Raw genomic sequence first — 21,933 nt, forward strand, 5'->3', positions numbered from 1 at the left:
CTTCTTCCTTCTCCACCTTGCACCTGATCCAGTATTCTCCTCCTACTTCCCTTGAATTCTCCTCCTGATGATACTCTTCACCATCTTCCTCCTCCTCTCCTTCACTCTTTCAGTCTCTCTCCGTCTTCCAACATCCACCTCCTTCTATCCTGCTCATCCTCTCTCTCTCTCTCTCTCTCTCTCTCCTTGAGATCATGTTGATATAAAAATCCTCCACCCATCTTGTGTCTCGTCCACGCCTTTCTTTATTTTGTTGTTGCATTTTTTCTTGTCTTCCTCTTGTTTCTTCTTGTGCTTCCACCTGTTCCTCAATCTCTTCCTTTAAATTCTCTTCCACCTTCTCTGCTTCCTTCTTTTTCCTTCCATCCCCTTTTAAAATTGTTTCTTCTCCTCCTACCTCTCCAAACCAGCTTTCACTCTTCGTGACATTTTAACATAGAGAGACATCTCCGCCAGTAAGATCGAACTGCTATTCTTGGACTAATATCAACCACCTTTTATATAATTATCTTCAGTACATGTACATTCAAAGGTTTTTCACACGTTTTCCTCAGTGAGAGTAACACTTTTCCAAGGCAATTAGACACGTTATACTAATCTCTCTTGTTCTGTTTGAGCCTTATTTTCATTATTTGGGTATTGCGGATTGATAGTACAGTCGTTTTCTACAGGCCAAAAGCTAAGCTATTTTTAAAAATTCTTTTGTATTTTTTTTCTTTTAGCACCATGGCGCTTGGTCTCAATTGTAGCAGAGGTTCTGAAATCACGCACCCGTACTACGATAATCAAAGCATCGTCAAAATGACTAAATTGAAAAGGAGAATTCAGTCTAGCGTGGTTATAATGTCATGTTTAATGCCAATTATTATTTTTTTTCACATTCATTCCATGTGGAAAATAATCATACACAATGTGAAAGCTTTGGAAATCACACTTAAAGATTACAATCGATATAGTATGTAAAGCATATATGCAAATGTACATCATTCCTGTACAGTGATTTTTGATTTATCCAAGACCAGAGAGCTCTTTGGAAATTGTCTTTCAGTCTCTCATTTGAGGCTCATTTGAAAAACGATAGCTTAATATTCAGTGGACTTTATGACTTCATTATCCTAGTTCTTTCCTACCAGTCTACTACGTTGGGTTTTTTTTTTCATTCCTTTTTTTCTGTCATATGTACATTTTTACTCATTTTTACTCTTAAGGACCAGTACCAGGACGAAGATCTTACGATTCACCAGTTCGAGATTTTTTCTTTTTTATTAGGCGTTTATTCGCGAATTTCTTAACTTCTCTTTATATATTACAACACACAACGAATCAAATTTCAATTGACCGTGATGGTATAATTCTCGTCAACCTTATAGATATCTGTCTAATTACCACCAGTTTCTTACTTGCCACTATTATTGCTACTATGTCAACATTTGTTCTAACCATAATGAATGGAAAGGCAATAAAAAACGAAGACTGGCAATAGTCATTCCTGTCGTTATTATTAACACGCTAATTTCATAATTCTTATTCTAATGACAGCAAGGAAAATTTTATTTTGTCAAGCAGAAATGAGATTAATCAAAAGTAACAGTTTATCGGTGGCATTTGAAGTACTACTGACAAGTCATAATATTATGTGCATGCATATAATCATATTCTCGCTTATTTCAAAATCCACATTTGAATATGTCTGGAAAAATGAAAGTAAGAACATTATTCAATGAACATGACAATCCTAACACATTTCACGTAATAAATGGTACAACTATCATGTAATGAAAAAAACAAAGCTCGAACATAAACTCACACCAGCCATTGTTGATGCTAAAGGTGATATACAAAACTATCTAGATCATAACTAAAAGCGAAGGAAAAAATAAAACTGAAAATCTTTTCGGTCAATGAGTTAATGATCTATTTTTCGATAAAAGCTAAGATGACTAATAAAACCCACTGGACCAAAAAAAAAAATAATATCATCATTTTACCTTGGCCTGAAAGTACGTACGACCACGCTGATCAATTGTTCAGTTTGCGAGGCCTTTTGCGAAGCATGACAAACTACACAGTTCAAACAAGAACAGCCTCATCACATATTGGACCCTGAGGCCGTTTTTTTTTTTCACTCCATATAATCATGACCTTTACTAAAAATGAATCGATCCACGGTTAGACAGAAGTCTGGCCTCGCTTGATCAATGCTGGAGATTCCTTGTCCTTTGGGAGCAACTGGAAAGAAAAAAACAAAACACGAAAGTGGATAGATTACGACATGGATGAAAATAATGATGATGATGATGATGATGATGATGACGATGACGATATCAGCGATGGTAACGGTGTTGGTAAACTTTGCTGTTGGTACTGGCCTTAAAGATGACTGTGATTCGATGACCGTGATGATGATGATGCTGCTGCTGATGATGATGATGGTGATGATGATAGCGATGATGATGATGGTGATGGTGATGATGATGATGATGATGATGATAACGATAATAATAATGATGATGGTGATGATGACGACGATGACGATGTCAGCGATGATAACGGTGTTGGCAATCTTTGCTGTTGATACTGGCCTTAAAGATGACTGTGATTCAATGACCGTGATGATGATGCTGATGATGATAACGATAATAATGATGATGATGACGATGATGATAACGATGATGATGATGATGATGATGATAATGATAATGTTAGCAATAATTTGTGTCCTTGACTGTAATAGTCATTATGACGATGATGCATATGGTTACTGTAGTGATGGTTAGTCGTGGTTATTGTGATAAGACAGTGAAGATCATGGTACCGTTAAGAGATAATGATGATGGTGATGATGATGATGATTGTTATTATTATTATTATCATTATCATTATTATTATTATCATCATCATCATCATTATCATGGTATGTGGTAAGGGTCATGACGATGATCACAATGATGCTGATGATGATGATCAGGATGATGACCTCAGTCCCAAGGAGGACATTGACTGGATGATCAGAAGAAGACATAGCTTCAAGGATTTTCAAACTTTCGAACTGCTCCACGAAGAAATGAATACAATATCATCACCCTTCTGCATTCTTATTCCAGGATCATTCGTTTTCATTTACTCTAATCTGCATCAACCCACTAGACGATGATTTAATGCACAGTCTAACCAAACAATTTAGCTGTAAAACATTTATCAATTGTAATGCCCTGTCCCCTGGATATAATCATTTCACATGAATCTAACATGTGGTGTACTTGATTGTTTGTTGTCGTGAGCAACGCGCTAAACCCTTTACCTGCAATGTTCTAAACCACCAGCCTGACGTAGACAGTGAGTAACGGAGGAATCAAAGATGAAAATGGCGTATACAATGCAAACTTGTACTAACATTATGTAAAGTAACAATTATTGCGATTCAAAGGCAAGAGTAAGAAGCTGGAAGTGTGTACCATCGGTTATTGTTCGTTATTCCGAAAAATTTTTATTCCGAATTTTCATTATTTTAAAGGTCGTTCATCCGAAACTGAAATAAGGTTCGTTTTTTTTTTTCGAAGGTTCGTTTATCCAAAAGGGAAAATAAAGTTCGTTCGCCCGAAGGTTCGTTAATAAGAAAACGAAATAAGGTTCGTCATTCCGAAGGTTTGTTTGTACGCAACTTCTTGTCATTTTCGGATCAATGAACCTTATTTCATTTTCGGATGAACGAACTTTGGAATGACGAACATCACCCGTATTATCACCGTGCCAGTACTCACGGCTTTCTCGCATGCCATCTGGTTTACCGGTCTCATGATAGGGTAAGTAGGCATCCCCTTCTCACCAGTGACCGACATTCGAATCTTTGCTTTCAGGGCGTGGGAAAGTGACACCTGTAACGAATGTCACAGAGTTACAAATATCAACTGTTACAAGTGTTACTAGAATCTCATCAATATGCTACAAATAATTCAAACACGTCACAGAATGTGTCAAGTCTGCATGACTATTCTTCGACTGTTGCAAAAGCCATCAAATTAAAGACAAAATGACATAATCAGAAATATATCTCGCTTTTCTTTTTGACACATCGTTGTGCTTATTCGAATTCCGGTCTTCATGATTGTTTACTTTTGGTGGCTGATGTTTAGAGAAATTATAGGTGCTTTAGTACTTACACTCCGAGTCAATCAGTGTCAATACGTAACATTTATCTCTACTGTTCACAAGTCATGCTTTTATTGCAAATGCTACATGATTTATATTCATATCATAATTGCTGATAACTGCCGTAACAAGATTTTTCACAAATAATCTGACAATTTCGAAGTAAACTGGAACTGATGTATAAAAGACAAATCAAATAAACAATTATAGTGTATAACAACGTGAAAAGTAATCAAATGACATCAGAATCTTGACCTCGATTAAGTTTGCAACAGAAAGAGAAATAAAGAACGCCATTATAGGCCTACACCAAATTTGATATTGTCATATTTTTTTTTCAGCCTCTTCAAAGAATTCAGAGAGAAGAAAGTGTCATATCGCAAGTTGACGACACCAACCTTTTCTTTGTTCGATTGTGCACGTGACCGCCAGTAGAATTCCGAGATGGCAACGAACATAGCCACGCCCATACCCACTATCAGGATGTAGAATATTCCTGCTACGTTGCTCAGACTCAGGGCGTTAGCTTGGTCCTGTGACATTTGAAAAAAAAAATATCAGTTGCACAATATTAACACCGACACATTTGCAAAGAGCCATTAATAAACATATAGATACTCAAACACGTACTACACAAACATACACATTCTGGATGGATTGCCATTTGATTTGTTGTTTTGTTTGTTTTGTTTTACTTATGATCGCACAGGTTTTCAATCTCTATCAATGATAGTATATTGAGAAAAATAAGAAAGTAAAAATACGTCTGAATAATTATGCGAAAGTCTTTTGGTTTTTGTCAAATTAGCGGTAATCTGAATTTCTTTATCTCTTTCCGTTGCGAGTGACGTAGACTTCAACAGTCTGAGTAAGAGAAGGTTAAAAAGGCGTAAGGCTGCGAATGTCAAGTTACTTTCGTCATAATGTGTATTAAAGTGTACCGTTTGGAATGAGTATTTCACTATTTGACCTTTTATTGGGTCATGTAGATTACAGCTGCCTTTCCAACAGAAGTGGAAGGTGCAGGGATGATCCGAATCGATTGTGACCTCTTCGGGTGTTATATTGATTATCGCATGAAAGACAAAGATACCGAGTTAAAACCCACTTCGTATTCTTTGAGGTATTGATCGCGAGCTGTTCTCACAGCTTCTTCAAACAAAGCGGGTGAATTCATTGAAAACTATCTACAAATAAGATTAAAATGGTGTTTAAAAATACACACGACTGACATGACTGAGAATGTCTAATTCATTTTGTCAAGCTGTGTGTGATTAAGTGTACCATTTAACACGAGTGTTTTTTTTTTCTGTTTCATCTGATCCATTCTGTTTTCTCCACATCATATTCGTCCTATGACTATTACTTTTATTGCATCATAATTATGACATCATAGCATCACAATTTTCCCATAGACTTACATACAGATATTTTCTGAATGTCCTTTTGTGTGTGTGTGTGTGGGGGGGGGGGGGGTTGGGATGTAATTCAACAAAATAAGTCATACTTTTAGCATCAAATTTCCATGATGTTGCAATAACCTTGTTGTGATCTTAATGAATTCTAATTGTTAGGTCATGGACCAAAGCTATGATTTTAATATTTTCATTTTAACTCACAAACCTCCTTTTTTTTAAGGGCATCATGAACTTAGCCACTTTGTAAAAGACATTTTACATTTTACACTATTGTTTATTTTGTACATTAACGATCTTCCTAGTTCCTCGCCAATTCTTTCCTTTATATGTTTTGCTGACGACTCCAATCTGTTTTTTACACACAGAGATCCTCATACTCTTGTTAACACAATGAATAAAGAACTTAAATCTGTGCAATCTTGGATATACGCCAATAAATTGTCACTTAATATCGATAAAACTCATTGTATGCTTTTTTAGCAACAGTCTTAAAACCCTTCCTTGTAACATTAAGTTTAATGAAATTGAATTAAATCAAGTTAGTAGTATAAAATTTCTAGGGCTTTTTATTGACAGTGATTTGTCTTGGAAATCCCACGTCAGTTACTTAAGTAATATTCTTTCCAAAAATACGGGTGTTCTTAATAAACTAAAGAATGTTTTTCCAAGTCAAATCCTGCTTAATCTTTATTCTACTTTGATTGCTCCGTACCTTAATTATGGTATTCTTGTTTGGGGGAATGCACCTAGAAATCTTCTTGACATACTGTTCCGTGTTCAAAAACGCGCCATCAGAAATATCAACCATGTTGGATATTTGTCTCACACGAACGATCTATTTTTCAAAAATAAGATACTGAAAACATCAGATTTATTGAGTTACAACGTCGGCATATTTATGTATAAATTTTCTGCCAAGGAGTTACCGGATGTTTTTACGCGCATGTTCAGGAAAAACTATTTGATTCATAATTATCCTACCCGCCAAAGTGACGCATTTCACCTTCCACGTACTCGAACAATTTTCGCTAAAAAAACGATAATGTATACGGGCCCCAGATATTGGAATGACCTCTCCCCCGAAATAACAAGCTGCTTGTCTTTATATTCCTTTAAACGCAAATTAAAAGAGTCTTTATTGAGTGCATATCTTGCAGAAACTGAATTGTAATGTCTTATGTAATATTGTGGTATGTTATTGTCCGATCAAACATTCTTGTCAACACGCTGCAGATTCCATTTTAGGTCTTGCTGTCAGGCTCTCCGAATTCATCATTATCAATTCCACATTCTACTTCGCTTCCCTCTCCTCCTCTTTCCCTCTTTCTCTCTCTAGCTTTCTATACAGAGCTTGACGGCGGACACCAAATGGCTTGATAGCTGTACATGTTACTTTTTGTGTCTTACTGATCATATCCTGGCGCTAACTTTAATCCAACAACAGTTTATAGTGTACATTATGTATATACCTAAGTAGGCTTCATGATTATGCAAATCATGTTGTCCTCCTGAAACCAATGATATCTCGGTCACAGTAATAGTTCACATTTTAGTTTTTTGTATTTTTTTTCCTTATTTGGCACTCTTGCATCATCTGGTCTTATCTACTATCCGTTCTCCGTTTCTTTTTCACAAACACTGATTACTCGGGGCTTACAGCCAAACAAGCTTGCTTTCATGTAGGTCCCGCCATACTTTTCTTTGATCAACCCCATCTCGATTTCGAATTTGACCAGTTATTACATATAATTACTGTGTTATCACCATGTATATTGTTGTGTTTTGCACATTGTTTACAAGGTGAAAGAACTTGTTTGATTTCTGTTATAATGTCCACAAATGAGAAGTATGGAAATAAAATGAATTGAATTGAAATGAATTGATTGAAACATGCTTATACACTGGTGATACAATGTATACAAATAGATTTTTGTCTTCTTCTGTATTGATTTCAAGTGCCACAGGTTCCTACTTGTTTGTATTCAATTGTTCTAACTGCCAGAGACAATTTAAATTCGATGTTGAATTTTTCTTCAAAAGATCATAAACTTTCCTTAAAGTTATATATATGTATTTTCTTTGAAAGTCTGAAACTCTAAAAACATAGCGGCTAAACTGTTTGGAGAACAAGTGTTACATTGAACGTTGAAGAAAAAAACTAACTTATAGTTCATTAAGTAAAACACTCGGTGACAATTCGCGAAATATTGAACTATATATATATTTATATTAAAAAAAGATATTCGATTAGCTCCATCAGAATAGACATTCTAGAGTGATTTTGTTTATGCCAGACGTTCACTAAATTCAATACACAAGGATAACGAAAGAACACTTACGGTAGATTTTTCGAGAACGGGAATTAGTATTTGGCTAAAGATGTCTCAGTGTAAAGTCGTGTGAAAGTGACCTTGTCATCAACAACAACAAAAAATCGTGAAGTTTCGTTTATATGATCCTTTTAGTGTTTTAAGCTATTTTGACATCACATTTTTTGGTAAATATTCCCATTTAACGAGAGCTGTTATGGGATTTTAATCAAAATTTTCCGATAGATTTTGTACAATGACAGAATCCACACATAATGATTCAATGGCCCGAATTCACGAAGGCGGTACAAATGAAACCATGGTTTAATCCATGGACAAAAACCATGGAGCGCCAAGTGCCGCATGGAATATTTCGTTACGAAATCAGTCATTTCGTCGATGAAATGATTATTTTGTAACAAAATGACAACATTTTGTAACTAAATGAACATTTTGTCCACGAAATGATAATTTCGTTAACGAAACGGTTATTTTGTCGACGAAATGACCAATTTCGTAACGAAATATTCCGTGCAACACTTGGCGCTCCATGGTTTTTGTCCATGGTTTAAACCGTGGTTTCATTTGTACCTCCTTCGTGAATTCGGGCCTAAATGTTTGAGACAAGGACGAGATTCTGCTTACCACCGAATCTGACTGCACACCACACTCTCCCTTGTCGTACCACCACTTTTTCTTCAGTGTATCAAGCACGCCATCTTCGCCGAGTTGCAGTATAGCTAGCGTTAGTTCGTCTCTGGAGATGGAAAAGAACAATGATAATGACATACAAAAGCGCACGATAATATTCTCTTCGCTGTATACACCCAGTATAACATAAAATGACTTAATTCATCCACCTTTAATCCATACAAATGAGACAGGTTTCGGAGTAAATTACGTCAATGACGAGGATAGTCCTGCCTATTCCCCTTGATAATTTTAGTTTCTTAATGCATTAAAATTGCATCATATCTTCCTGAAAGGAAACCTGAACGGATTTCCTAATGCGTTGAAATCTATCTGTTTGCCTTTATGATTAAGATTGCCCAGGTAATCAGAAATCTTGTCTAAGCATTGAGCATCATTGTAAAGATCTACGAAATTGCACGCAATAAAATGAAAAAGTTTACTTTACTTCTTTCCTCCTCTTCAACTTTTCATCGACCAAAAGACACTTTAAAACAAATGTTTACAAAAATATATCTTCACATATCTCTTGGGCAGATGGAAATCTTGGATTTGACTGTCAAACAATGTGAAGTAGATATCAGGGTTAAAAATCGTCGAAATCCGCGGTGCTAGTGTTCACCATCATGGCCGGATGCTAGACAGATCCAACTTGTGGTTGCCATGGTAATCAAGCTCACCTCAGCAGCGATCTCTCCCGAGTGACGCCGATGCCGTAGCTCTTGGAGTCCAGGTTGCTCCCAACCTTCATGGTGTCGCACGGCTTCTGCTGGTTCTGGTACTCGTTCATGGTCGACTCCAGCATGAAGACGTACTTGCCGTTGGAGTGGCGAACGCGGCTGATGCCCTCCGCCGCCGAGTCGGTCATCGGCGAGGGCACTGTCGTATTCATCCTCTGCCACATACGTTGGTAGATGTCGGTGTTCGAGGACTGTGTGTGGGGGGAGGGGGAGGAGGTCAGAGGAAGAGTAAGATAACTTTAAGTTGGCTGGAAACACGGGTTCTCACACTTTATGGAGAATCATCAGGCTTTCTTGTCTGTTTGTTTTGTTTTTTTGTTTTATTTTTTTCTTTTTCATATCTTTTTATTTCTAATTATCTTTTATTGAGTCTGATTCAGATATATTATCTCAAAAATGTGTTACACTTTTCTTGTTTAAAACAAAGGATTTCACGTAAGTAAATATTTTGTTTTGTTTTTATCTTTTGTGCGTGTGTGTGTGCGTGTGTTTAATTCAAACATTGCTGATTGCATATTGTTTTATACATTCAAGATGAATGTTTTTGTTATGTGAAATTATATAAATCAAATAAAGATTCTTGAAAAACAAACAAAACGTGAGTACGGCACATCTAAAAATGACAGTTGGATTACACGTGGATCCAAGCTTTCCATTTGTCAGATTCTGTAATCGTGTCTCTAATATTATTCCCTATGGATACAGATGGAAAAGAGAATTAATATCATTTCTGTACTTTCTTGCAAGGAGAACGGAAAGAAGAAACTATTGATAATATGCGATGTCTCATTTACCGAGAAGAACTGCTCGGTCGCTCCCGACCGCTGAATTCCGTACGATATATCCTTCCGGTTCACCAGGTCTTCGGCGGAGTTAATGGGAGAAGACATGCGTTCTACCGTGAGGAAGGCGGCCAGGTTGGCCGTGTAGGAGGAGATGATGATGAGAGTGAAGAACCACCAGACCCCGCCCACAATGCGACCAGACAGACATCTGAAAGACAAGGCATCTCATTCATTCATTCATTCATTCCGTTTTCTTTTAACATGTAGCCCTTTCAGCTCATTTGGAACTGCTCTGCCAAGGAACACTGCAACAGTAGTCACACAGAATACAATTGGCGTGAAAAAAAAAAACCCCTAACACATTCTTGCAGACTTGGTAACAAAAAGAAAACACGAATACAAAATCCTGCATAAGCAAATACAAAAACTATACAAGAGAAATAAACGCTTGTGCGGAAGCCATGTAGACATCTAAATGCGGGTTGATTTTGATTTTTTCTTTTTTGTTTGTTTGTTTTTTATTATTGTTTGTTGTTGTTGTTAGCGGTACATTGTTGGAGGAGAAAAATCGAATTACAATACTTTTTGGTTTGGTTTGGTTTGGTTTGGTTTGGTTTGGTTTGGTTTGGTTTGGTTTGGTTTGGTTTGGTTTGATTTGGTTTGGTTTGGTTTGGTTTGGTTTGGTTTGTTTTGGTTTGATTTGGTTTGGTTTGGTTTGGTTTGGTTTGGTTTGGTTTGGTTTGATTTGGTTTGGTTTGGTTTGGTTTGGTTTGCACACGCATATTGCTGAATGCTTTAAAAAGAAAACACCACTGCCATCACCATCAACAACAACAACAAAACGCAGAATAGATGAGCAAGAATGACACTTACTGTAGGTGAAACGTTGATCAATGTTTTACTGGTTGTTAACATAAGCCATCATTCTGTGTTATCATCATTTTTTTTTTCTCATATCCACAGAATAACATACACAGAACTCTCATTGGTCTCTTTCACGGCCCTACCTCGGGGAAACTTCGCATCCTTGCTGCATGAGTGCACCCATGGAGAACCAAAGACTGTTCTGGATGCCGAAGTTATTCTCTTTCTTGTCTCTTGGTTCCACTCGATCTATATCTCCCTCCGTAGAGGGCGCACAGGACAACGTGCCTATACAGTATAGTGGAGATGACAATCAACATGCAAGAGCGCCAAAAGTTAAATCATTATCACAACATACATATAATAATACCAATATAGAAGAACCTGTTAAAATTGAATTATGCAATGATGTGAAAATAAAAGTCCTCACGGGTCAGACCGTATTGTACCAACGCATTACGATCCATGCCATACATGACCGGTATAGAGTTCCGAAGTGATGGTATTACAGCCTTTAGTTGTGAAGGTTGGAACCAGGTGCAGGCATGGTTAGCAGTAATAGTCTTTACAAACATTTGGGCCAGTTTCCATGGCAATGAGTGACTGTGACATCACAATTTGGTGCTCAATAGGGACATTAAGGAAGAACAGCTGCATTAGTGATATTTATGATGTGATTCTGAAATATAAAGATAATCATCAAGGGGGAAAAAATCTATCGTGTAACACTTGGTTTGATGCCCAATCTTTACAATAATCCTGAATTGACTGAAAATTGTCAAATTTCATATTGCATTACGCAAGAACACTTGACCGAAGTCCAGCACCATTACAAATGAAGAAGACTTAAAGGGAGAAACATGTACATGTATATAAGGGGAGAAAAGGGATATAAAGAGAGAGGTGAAAAGAAAATAAAAAGAAAGACGAAAGGGCGGGAGCGAATATCAGTCATAGAAAGATAGAGAAAAAAAAGAGAGGAGAGAGGCAGAGGGGAGGAAGAAGAAGATATCTAAAGGGCGAACCTTGCTCTACTGTGTACCACTCGTCGGGGCTGAAGCGACTGACGAGGAAGAGAACGACACTGACCCCGAGGTAAGCAAAGATAATAGACAGCCAGATCTCATAGGAGAGAGGGTGGAGGAAGGAGAACACACTGGGCCTCGTGTTCTGGGGTTTCTTGATCATGATGCTCACTCCGAGACTCATGTACGGCTTCGTGAAGTCGATCACGCGCTCGCGGTCGGAGTTGATCGTCAGGGGAGCCAGGGCGATGTCGGCATCCTGCATAGAAGGAGACGAAACAAGAACGACTCTCCCACCACGTCATCCTGGTCGTCATCATTGAATTTTCAAAACTCATATCTTATTTGGAATAAAGATTTGATGGAACTGCTTTCGTTTAAATAAACCGGCGCAAGATAACATATTCGACAATTTCAAGAAAGTAAGAGAAGAATGTGAGAAAGACAGACAGACAGACAGAGAGTAAGAAAGTGAGAGAGAGAGAGAGAGAGAGAGAAAAGTCGAGGGAGAGAGAGAGGGAGAGTGAGGGAACCAATGTTAGCGGCAAAAAAAAAAAACTCATACAAAGTAATAGATATCTTGTAGAAATTAGACGACGAAAAACGTTCAATGTCGATCGTGGTTTTCACTTTGAAGTAGAGGAAAAGAGCCGTATACTCACAATTAAACAATGATTTCATTGTTCACAGTAAGATTATGATAATATAACAAAAATGAATCGACAGGGGTCCTGAATAGAGAACAAAATATAAAGCATGAGTATAAATATACATACTCGACAACATATACTTCAGTGCCCGCAGAGTTTACGCATCATTTTATATTGGGTCCCTCCAGTTTCCAAGAGCGTGTTGATACACTTTTTTAGAAGAAACGAAAAGGTGCCTAGAAGTTGATTTAAGAGTTTTAATTTATAAGGTAATCATTATGAATATCATTTGTATGGTACGTTCTTGTTTGTTTGATTTTGTTCTATGTTGAAATAAAACAAAATGAGTGAATTTTAGAATTTTAATGCTAACTTAGCATTGATGTGCATGGTACTAGAATAGTAAGACCCAAAATGTTTTAATGTGGATGACCGCTGTTTGTTACTCCAGCATGAGTCAAAACATCCATCATAGTTGATACTTCTTTCTAATCTCTTTACCCCTTTGATGAGCTCCAGAATCATGCCGTCCCAGTTCCCGTTGGCGTCCATGGCTCCATATTTGCTGTCGTTCCGCGCTCGGATCTCAAACTTGAACTTATGATGCTCGTTTATCTGAGCGAGGAGGTCCACGCAGTAACCTTCGTAGCGGTCGTTTCCTGTGTACGACTCTTTTGGGTGCTTCATCATCACAAACGGACTTTCCTGCATAGGGTGTTAGAGGGCGATTTAAATCAGGTAAACTCAGTAGACTAGACATACACAAATACACAACAAGGAAAAAGTTAAGAACGCTGGACATGGTTGGTAGAATAATGATGTAAAAACAAGAGCAACAACAAATTGAATTTCATAGCATCGCCAGCATGCCATAAAAACGACAATGGATGACAGTCTCCCATAACTGTCGTTTCCTGTTTTGCTCTGTATTTCGGGGAAGGTGGAGCGAGTATAGGAGCGAGTATAGGTGGGGAAGATGTAGGAAATGTCTGGTTGGTCGTCTTTTGGTGAACTGTCTGAATTAACACAAGTACATCAATAAAGTTACACTGCACGTAAAAAAACAAAACTAAAAAACTTATTTAAGTTATGTCTTAATAAAGTTATGTTTTATATTTTACAGCAAAATTCATGTCAATTGCATCTCAACTAAAGGACGAAGAGAAGGAGGATACAAGAAAAAAGTGCAAGGAAAAGAAGAAGAAAAGGAAACAAACAAAAATACTGAAGAGACAAGACATCAGCTATCACAATACAATGTATTTACCTCATAGGTTTCTGCATAGAATACTATCACATCTAGGTAGATAACAACCAACGCAATTCACGACGTCAGAATACATCACCATTTCATTCAAGGCCATTAAAGCAATAAAGTAGTCGGAATTTAGTCACCCTTTCCTTTCTGTTGACTAAGTAGTAACACTACTTCGTTTCCATACGAAAGCAGGATTATTGACCATTGCTCTGACTACCCACTTACCAGAACTGTTGTAACGATGATGGTCTTGTTCAGATCACGAGATCGATTCTGTCCGTTGACCCCATAGAGCTTCAGCCGTGGATTAGCACTTTGGTCCCAAATCCCGACCTGAAGAATTTACATCACGAAAAAAAAATAACAAATGGTAATTAAAAAAGAAACAATTTTGAAGTCATACTGATTGCATCTGAAATTATATTTTCATCGAGAAATCATAGCACATGTTTAGCTTTATGGCATTTTTTGCCATTTGCAGATGAAACAAAAACCCAGCTTTAGTGCTTCAAAATAGTTCTAAAATGTGAGTTAAGGATAGAAACAAACAATCTAAAACTGTTAATCAGTATAATCAATGTTATGTATTGTTAAATACGCAAAATATGAACAATAGTTATGATAAAATTGCTTCTAGAATAAACCGTCTACGGTTATGGCTTATTGAGAAAGTAGTGACATCTCCTTAGGCTTCATTGTGACGTTTTTATATGGTATCATCATTGTTTTGTGATACAACTGGCCTACACATTTGCATCAAATGTGATAACTCGAACATTTTTTAATCGCTGTTGCCCATGGTAAACAGTACCTTCATTTTTGTCAATATTACATAATCACCTCTTCCAGACCGGTTGGTCTCAAGCCAAGCACCTGTAGGGTGTGGTTGGTACGCTCGCCGTTGGCATCGAAAGCAATCAGGCCCGTGATGCTCCGAAATTGAACCTGGATTAGGGGTAGAGAGAGAGAGAAAAAAAAACAGCTTGATAAAGTGAAACAACATTAACAAATAAAAATATGCAGTATATGCAAGTATTCACATACAATTTATATACATTATATATGTGTGTGTGCGTGATGAATAATAATTCTATGTAATTATATATAACAAATGTAATTATACGTAATACATACACATATACAAACATTTTTTATTCCCACGTTTTTTATTCCCACAAGGATATTGTAACACTGGTTGATACATTAAATATGGAATTAAGTAACATTTCGAAATGGTTTAGAAGTAACAAGCTTTCATTGAATATTGATAAAACATGTTTTATACATTTTCATACGCTTCAATCCCAACCCACCCTTCCTCAAAGTATTTCTATTGATGATATAAACATTGCTGAGAAACATTCAATCAAGTTCCTAGGAGTGACCCTAGATAGCAATCTCACTTGGAATACTCACGTCCAGAATATTACAACAGCAATATCTAAAGCAACTGGTGTTTTAAGGAGAATAAAATACTTAATTAATGATCAAACTTTAATAATGTTATACAACACCTTATTTTTACCATAATGTACTGCAATATTGTATTGGGCAACTGTAGCAAAACCAAATTGAACACAATTTTTCTTCTCCAGAAAAAGACTCTTCGTATATGCACACATTCAATTTTTTTGGCTCACACTGATCCCATATTTTATCGCCTAAAAACTCTAAAGACCCATGATATACATTTATACCTAACTGCCATATTTATGTATAAACACATTCGAAATTTATTACCATTTTTCCATAATGCCCTAGTAACCAATGACCATATTCACCTATACCCTTCCCGTCGTTCCCATGATTTTCATTTAAGTAATCCAAAGCTTTTACTTGCTCCAAAGTCGATTAGACATCAAGGTCCGGATAAATGGAACACTCTTCCTGAGGAGTTGAAACAGTGTGCCTCCTTGTTTTCATTCAAAGCAAACTTAAAGAAGCATATTTTATTACAGTATACTTCAAATACGAATTAAGCACGAATAATGTATATGACTCATATTGGTCTCCCGATAGCAACATCGCATGTCGTTCCCTCTTCCAGCATACCAATTCTATTATTCTAAATTCCAGCCTATCTGCCCCTGTGCACTTTCAAGCACTTGCACGCACATTCACCACCATCACACATCAGAGTTTATTTTCCCCTAGTACCTTCGCAGCAGAATTTGTATTGTTACGAATCTAGTACGTCCCTACCTTTTCCTCGGGCCGGCCATCTTTTCAAGCAATGCTTACAATGGCGGCCCTCTGCATTATCGCTTCTTAAATATAATATTGTTATTGTAATCCCTGTGCATAGACATGCATACTGTAATATTATATCATTAATTTCCTTTTATATCGCTGTTTATGCAAGTCAAACGACTCTGTTTCAAATATACTTTGTATGTTTCCCATGTTCATGATTATGTAATTTATGTATATATTGATTTGCAGAAAATAAACTATCTATCAAACAAACAAACATATGATAATATAATATATGATCGCAGACACAGCAAAAATGTCAGCGATGCCTTTTAAATTTTGAAGTAAGATGTTCAAGTTAAATCTATCTACTAATATACATAGCTATAGATTTATATAAACAAAAACATTTACAGGTATAAGATATTCGTTATCTTCATAAGTATACTATTCTTCCCAGAAAGTAGCCCACCTGTTTAGTGTATTTCAATAAGTCGTAATCGTGCCTGCTTCCCGTGATACCGATAGACGAGCACGGCCGGGCCTCCCGGGCGCGGAATATGGGCAGGCAGCCATATCTTTCCAGCAGTTCCGTGGTTTTCGCGAACACCCGCGTCACGTCGTAGGCTAACGCCGTCAACGTCTGAAATTCGAACAGGATTTCAGAAGAGCAGTAATGTCAAGATTCGTCCATTGAACTTGTAATTTTGATGGGCTTTAATGAAGTTACGGCATTACACAATCGAGAGGAGAATTCCATGAATGCATTGTTTGTTGCACTGTTCCAATGTAGATTTCTATCAAAGTGAGACACAAAGATTACACAATTTGATCATGACAAGTTTCTTACATACACATGCATACATACATACATACACCTATACGACGTACAATACATACATGATTTATCATGCAAACTGCTATAGTCAGCGAAATTTAAGCTAACCTTTAAAGGTGCATGGTCCCCGTGTTTTAGTCAAATGCGTACGCGGGCGCACGGCGCAAGTTTCCTATAGAGACCTACGCTATCGACTTCTTTTGGCGCTTACGCTTTGGCCCACTTTCCCGAGTCCGAAGAAGACCGATTCACTATAGTCAGTGGTCCGATCACACTTCGGCTCATGATTCGGCTGAGGGGGATGACAGCTTTAGCAAACTTCTTTTGTGATGTCATAATAACAAGCACATATGCACGCACCCTGGCATTACTACAGACTGCGCGATGCAACAAAGGCAACGTTACTTAGCAACACCTACGCACTTTACTCTTGATGACAGCTCTTCTTCGGTAATCTTCGGCAGTATCATCAACAGCGCCATCTACACTACCGGGACTACGCCCCTTTAATACGCATGCATTTAGATATAATCCCTTGAAACTGTATTAATATGTGGTTTGAAGTTGCGTTGTATGTGTGTGTGTGTGTGTGTGTGTTTACGTTTTATGTTTTGAAAGATCATAAATCCGGTGATGCTTTCAAATCGGTATTAGGTTTTCATAATTTGTTGATTAAAAAAAAAATGATTTAACCTTTTTCCAAAACAAAGATGAGCAGTCGTATTCAGAGTTGCCAATTTACAAACGAAATGACGAATGACGAAATAACTACAGATTATCGGAATCAAAATTCACTTTGGACTTGAAACGGAACTTTGTGTAAGGTTCGTGAGTGGAAACTGTACGCGTGGAAGATATACCTTGATGGAGTTGTCACTGTAGCCGTAGAGGGGGTTTAGGTCCTGCGTGCCGTTCAGCCTCGACGTCTTGTTCACTCTAATTTTGTTCCACTTTTTCTGAAGGATCAGGTAGTTTTCGTTGGTTTTGTTTATCAGCTGGAATCCAGTCACGTTCATTCCGCCGTAGAGAAAGAAGTCCATGTTAGCGTCGCTTATGTCCTGCGTGGAGTCGAGACAGTCATAGCGTCATTGATTATGAGAGTATAGTTATATTCCCCCCCCCCCAAAAAAAAAAAAAAAAAACTGTCTCTCTACTTTGTCTCCGCCTCTCTCTTTCTTTCTTTCTTTCTGTTTCTGTTTTTTTTTTTCTCAGTGTGCGCAACATGTGTTTGTGTGCAATGGTGCGTATTTTGTCATTGTATATTTGCGTGTGTGCGTGTGTTGTGTTTCAGTCTCAATATGCAAAACGATGTCAGTCAAACAAAAAAACAAGAAACCATAATCAATTAGGCATACGGGCATATTGAATAAAATATGAAAAACAAAACAAAACAAAGATGGTGAATCAGCCATACTTACCAAATCTAGAAAGATGAAATGGTATGACTGTGTAATCATGCCGAGGACACTCGCCTGAAATGAAAAGAATATCATTTTGTAACAAAAAAAACAAACAAACAAACAAAAACCCACTCGTCAAGGTTCCATTATAACACCGAAAGATGTTGTCATTGTTTTCATGGTCAGTAGGTTGTTATAAAAGACCAGAAACAGCTACGGCAAACCAAAAATATAATCTTATTAAATGTCTAGGCTAACATGCCCATCACTGCAAGTAATAAAGGCGTATGTTATGGATAATGTTTGTCCGAACGAGGCACTTACCGTTTCTTACATCTTTAAATAATCATGATAGAGACATTAAAAAATAATCATAATGATCATTTCATATGTAAGAGAAAGAATCAAACACATTCGCATTAAAGTAAGGATGATATTTTGTGGTTTTATGGAACGCGCAGACAAGGAAAAAATGGCGAACGCTGTATACCAAATCGGATTCTAGATTCCTTTGAACCCGTTTCCATATAATTACAACAAATGATGCACAGGGGCTCACCAGGCTCCCTTATGGATTGTTTAAATCACAGTTTTATTGCAGGTTTGCTTGGTCCTGCAACGACGAAAGCATTCAAAATCAATAGACTACGAACTATGTAAATACAAATCGAAATCTGTAGCTGGAATGGATGGCACATTAGGAGATTAGAAATGGGCTTGAATTCCAGCAAACTTACATGTGTATAAAGTATTTCCTTTTCTGCATAGTTATCAGTGCGCTGTTTCTGTCAATGTGTAACAATGTACAACTGCATGTGTTGCTAGTACTCATTCGTAATGCTCATTCGCATTCAATCTATGATTTATGATGTAGGGCCTACTTCATCTTGAATTCAAGAATGCGAATCCACTGGCAGGAGTCTGCCTTGTCACAGGCAAAGCTTGGAGCACGATTCAAAATCTCAAACCTGTGGAGATCATTCATTTTTAATGTTGCAGCGGGATTCGCTCTGATTGCAAATTTTCTGTATTAGCATTATGTGGTCGTCGGTGGCAGGGTTCATAATACGCACATTGTCCATCCTTTAAACATCAAGGAAGAAACACAAGCTGAGTTTAGTGTCACGTCATCAGTCTTCTATTCCTAGCTACTAATATCTACTTAAGTTAGCCTGCAATACATTATCTCAAAAATGTTGCAGAGATTCATTGTATAATAACGTTTCACATCTCAGTGTGATCTTCTGTAGGCATCGTGTTTTGGCTGTTGATTGGCTTTTAACCACGTTCGGGGCTCTCATAAATGTCAATTTCTGGACAGTGTGACCCCAACTTATTACTTCTATGATGATGATGATCTCAGGATAGACTACCTGACTTAGAATCACGAGAGAGTCGTTTCCAACCGTGTCGCAGACAATGCGGTGTCGGCCGGAGTCGCGGAAACTCTTGAGCAGTTCTCGGGTTTTCAGCTCGTCTCCAACTTGCCTTAGCTCGATGTCATACTTCTTCGGGGAGAGACGAGACGAAAGGGTCTGGTAGCGCTGAAGAGCTGGAGATAACGATCACATAACAAACAGCCTGATGTCAATGAGTTCATTTAGGTGGAAGTAGTGACATAAAGAACAGTGTAGACACATCCTTAAAGAACTACTTTACATCTACATGCTCGTCTCTCATCCCACTAATTTACGACAGTTAATAAGCTCGCGTAAACTCTGTTTAAGAGGGTAGAATTTGTGAAATTTGCGTGGGTTTTCTGTGGGACTTTATGGGTTAGTTATATATATATATATATATATATATATATATATATATATATATATACATATATATAATATATATATATAGATTGTGTGTGTGTGTCTTTGCGTGCGTTCGTTATTCAGCAGTGAAAGTGAGAAGAATGTAGCTGCTTATTTTTGTTCATACTAGTTTCATTGTGAAAATGAGCCTGACTTTGAATGAAATTCAGATAAAGAATATCATTTAAAAAGAATGTATGTTTGTGTGTGCGTGAAAGAGGATAAACGTCTATATTTGACATGATTGTCACTTGCTTGCGGTGACAAAAATGTATCCCGTATTAACCGTATGGGAGTTGATATATCAAAGATGGTGTTCTAATCCTGCCTGCTGCATGCATCCATATGACAAAAATGATGCATTGCTTATTCAGTCTAGAGTGGTAGGTCTACCTGGCAAGACTGGGGATATAATGGCAGGGCTATGTCTAGTGGAGATGACGCCTGTCCGGAGATCAGGAGTTCGTAGGTTCGAATCCTGCTCGAGTATGCACGCCCTTGATTTCTTTTATCATGGCTACTACTAAAACACTGATCAAGTCAGTGCTTATTTACGTCGATGTAGGGCAATTTGTCTATCAGTTGCATAAAAACATCTCGACTGAAGAATTTCATGAATTTAAATAATGGCAGGGCTACCTAGCAATGATAACACTGACAATATGGTATTTACAAAGCAAGATACCGCAGATCAATTTTGAAGACAAGAAAACAGATTTTGAGTATGAACAATCTGTAAAATAATGTTTCCTTTTTTGCGGATAGGCAGTGAAGTTATTGTATACCCCCAGAATGGGGATATGGGGTGTGTAGGTGTAAACCTGGATAAAGGCATGTAGAATCATGTAAAACACTTTTTTGGTAAAATTATATCGGAAATAAATTACACTACATCCTGTTTAAATCATTGGTTCCTTTCCTCTTCAGAGTGACTGTCATTATTCCATCAGATTGACTATGCGACTCGAATATTGTTCATTTCTGTTATTTCGACTCGATATAATTCTCCCCATAGTAGAGCATAAACGGTGCACGTACATTGTCATTCTGACCCTCCCTCGATCCCCCCTCCTCTCTCTCCCTCTCTCTCTCTCTCTCTCTCTCTCCCTCCCTCTATCTCTCTCTCTCTCTCAGCCTTTTTAGGTGATACTCTACTAGCGTATCACCTATCATGTTTGTCATTTCTAGTCAGCATTTGGCTGACCTTTTCATCTCCCTATCAAACTTCTGAGCACCAAACGACTCCATAAAATTGAGGCGTATGCATTTGAGAAGCTTAATATTAGAAGAACAACAATGTAATGCTCTATAAGGTGTACAGAGGATATAGCTGAAGAAAGTCATTTGTTTACCTTCTTCACCGCTGTAGATGTAGGCGAATTTTTCCCACTTGTGATAGCGGATGAGATCTTCGAGGGGCTGGACCAGCGAGGGCATGATCGAGACGAGGAAGTCCTTCTCGTCGGATCTGATGCCCATGTCGGTCTTCGACAGACTGGCCGTCACGTAGGGGATGAGGAAGTTGTTGGCGTAGGCCCGGAATGTCCGAAGGGAGACAAGACTCGAGTGACCACCGGTCAAGAGACTCTTCTGTCGGTACAACTTACACACTGCAAGAAAAGAGGGGTTGGTCAACGCATAAACGGACAACTACATCCGGTAAACATAATCATGAAACAACATAAAAGCGAAAGGTAATACAGAAACGAATCAAGTATTACAGGTACTGCAGTAATAAGAAAATATTCTTGGTGGCTCTTCGAAGTCACAGATTACTCTGTATTGGAGGTTTCGTTGTTGTTATTGTTG

At 37.6% G+C, this 21,933-nt stretch overlaps 1 protein-coding gene across 1 annotated transcript; it reads right to left on the bottom strand.

Moving 5' to 3' along the window:
- Positions 1 to 1,590: 1,590 nt before the first annotated feature.
- On the bottom strand, positions 1,591 to 21,704 carry LOC140235078 (glutamate receptor 4-like). The gene is made up of 16 exons (XM_072315114.1): positions 21,477 to 21,704; positions 19,693 to 19,871; positions 18,338 to 18,391; positions 17,780 to 17,977; positions 16,554 to 16,724; positions 14,729 to 14,833; positions 14,114 to 14,221; positions 13,132 to 13,335; positions 11,981 to 12,239; positions 11,099 to 11,243; positions 10,101 to 10,299; positions 9,247 to 9,497; positions 8,522 to 8,633; positions 4,548 to 4,682; positions 3,762 to 3,875; positions 1,591 to 2,229 (listed from the first exon to the last, which is right to left on the bottom strand). The coding sequence occupies exons 1-16, from the start codon at positions 21,601 to 21,603 to the stop codon at positions 2,170 to 2,172; spliced, it is 2,421 nt and encodes an 806-aa protein (XP_072171215.1). The 5' UTR covers positions 21,604 to 21,704; the 3' UTR covers positions 1,591 to 2,169.
- Between the last annotated feature and the right edge of the window lie 229 nt (positions 21,705 to 21,933).

Source organism: Diadema setosum, chromosome 11 (genome assembly GCF_964275005.1).
Source record: "Diadema setosum chromosome 11, eeDiaSeto1, whole genome shotgun sequence".
Classification (NCBI taxonomy): Eukaryota; Metazoa; Echinodermata; class Echinoidea; order Diadematoida; family Diadematidae; genus Diadema; species Diadema setosum.

Excerpts from the sequence above, each read along its gene's own strand:
- LOC140235078 (XM_072315114.1), bottom strand. The coding sequence starts at position 21,603 with ATGGGCATCAGATCCGACGAGAAGGACTTCCTCGTCTCGATCATGCCC. Across the intron at positions 16,725-17,779 it reads ACAGTGACAACTCCATCAAG|ACGTTGACGGCGTTAGCCTA; the intron begins GTATATCTTCCA and ends TTCGAATTTCAG. Across the intron at positions 2,230-3,761 it reads AGATGGCATGCGAGAAAGCC|TTGCTCCCAAAGGACAAGGA; the intron begins GTGAGTACTGGC and ends TTTTCTTTCCAG.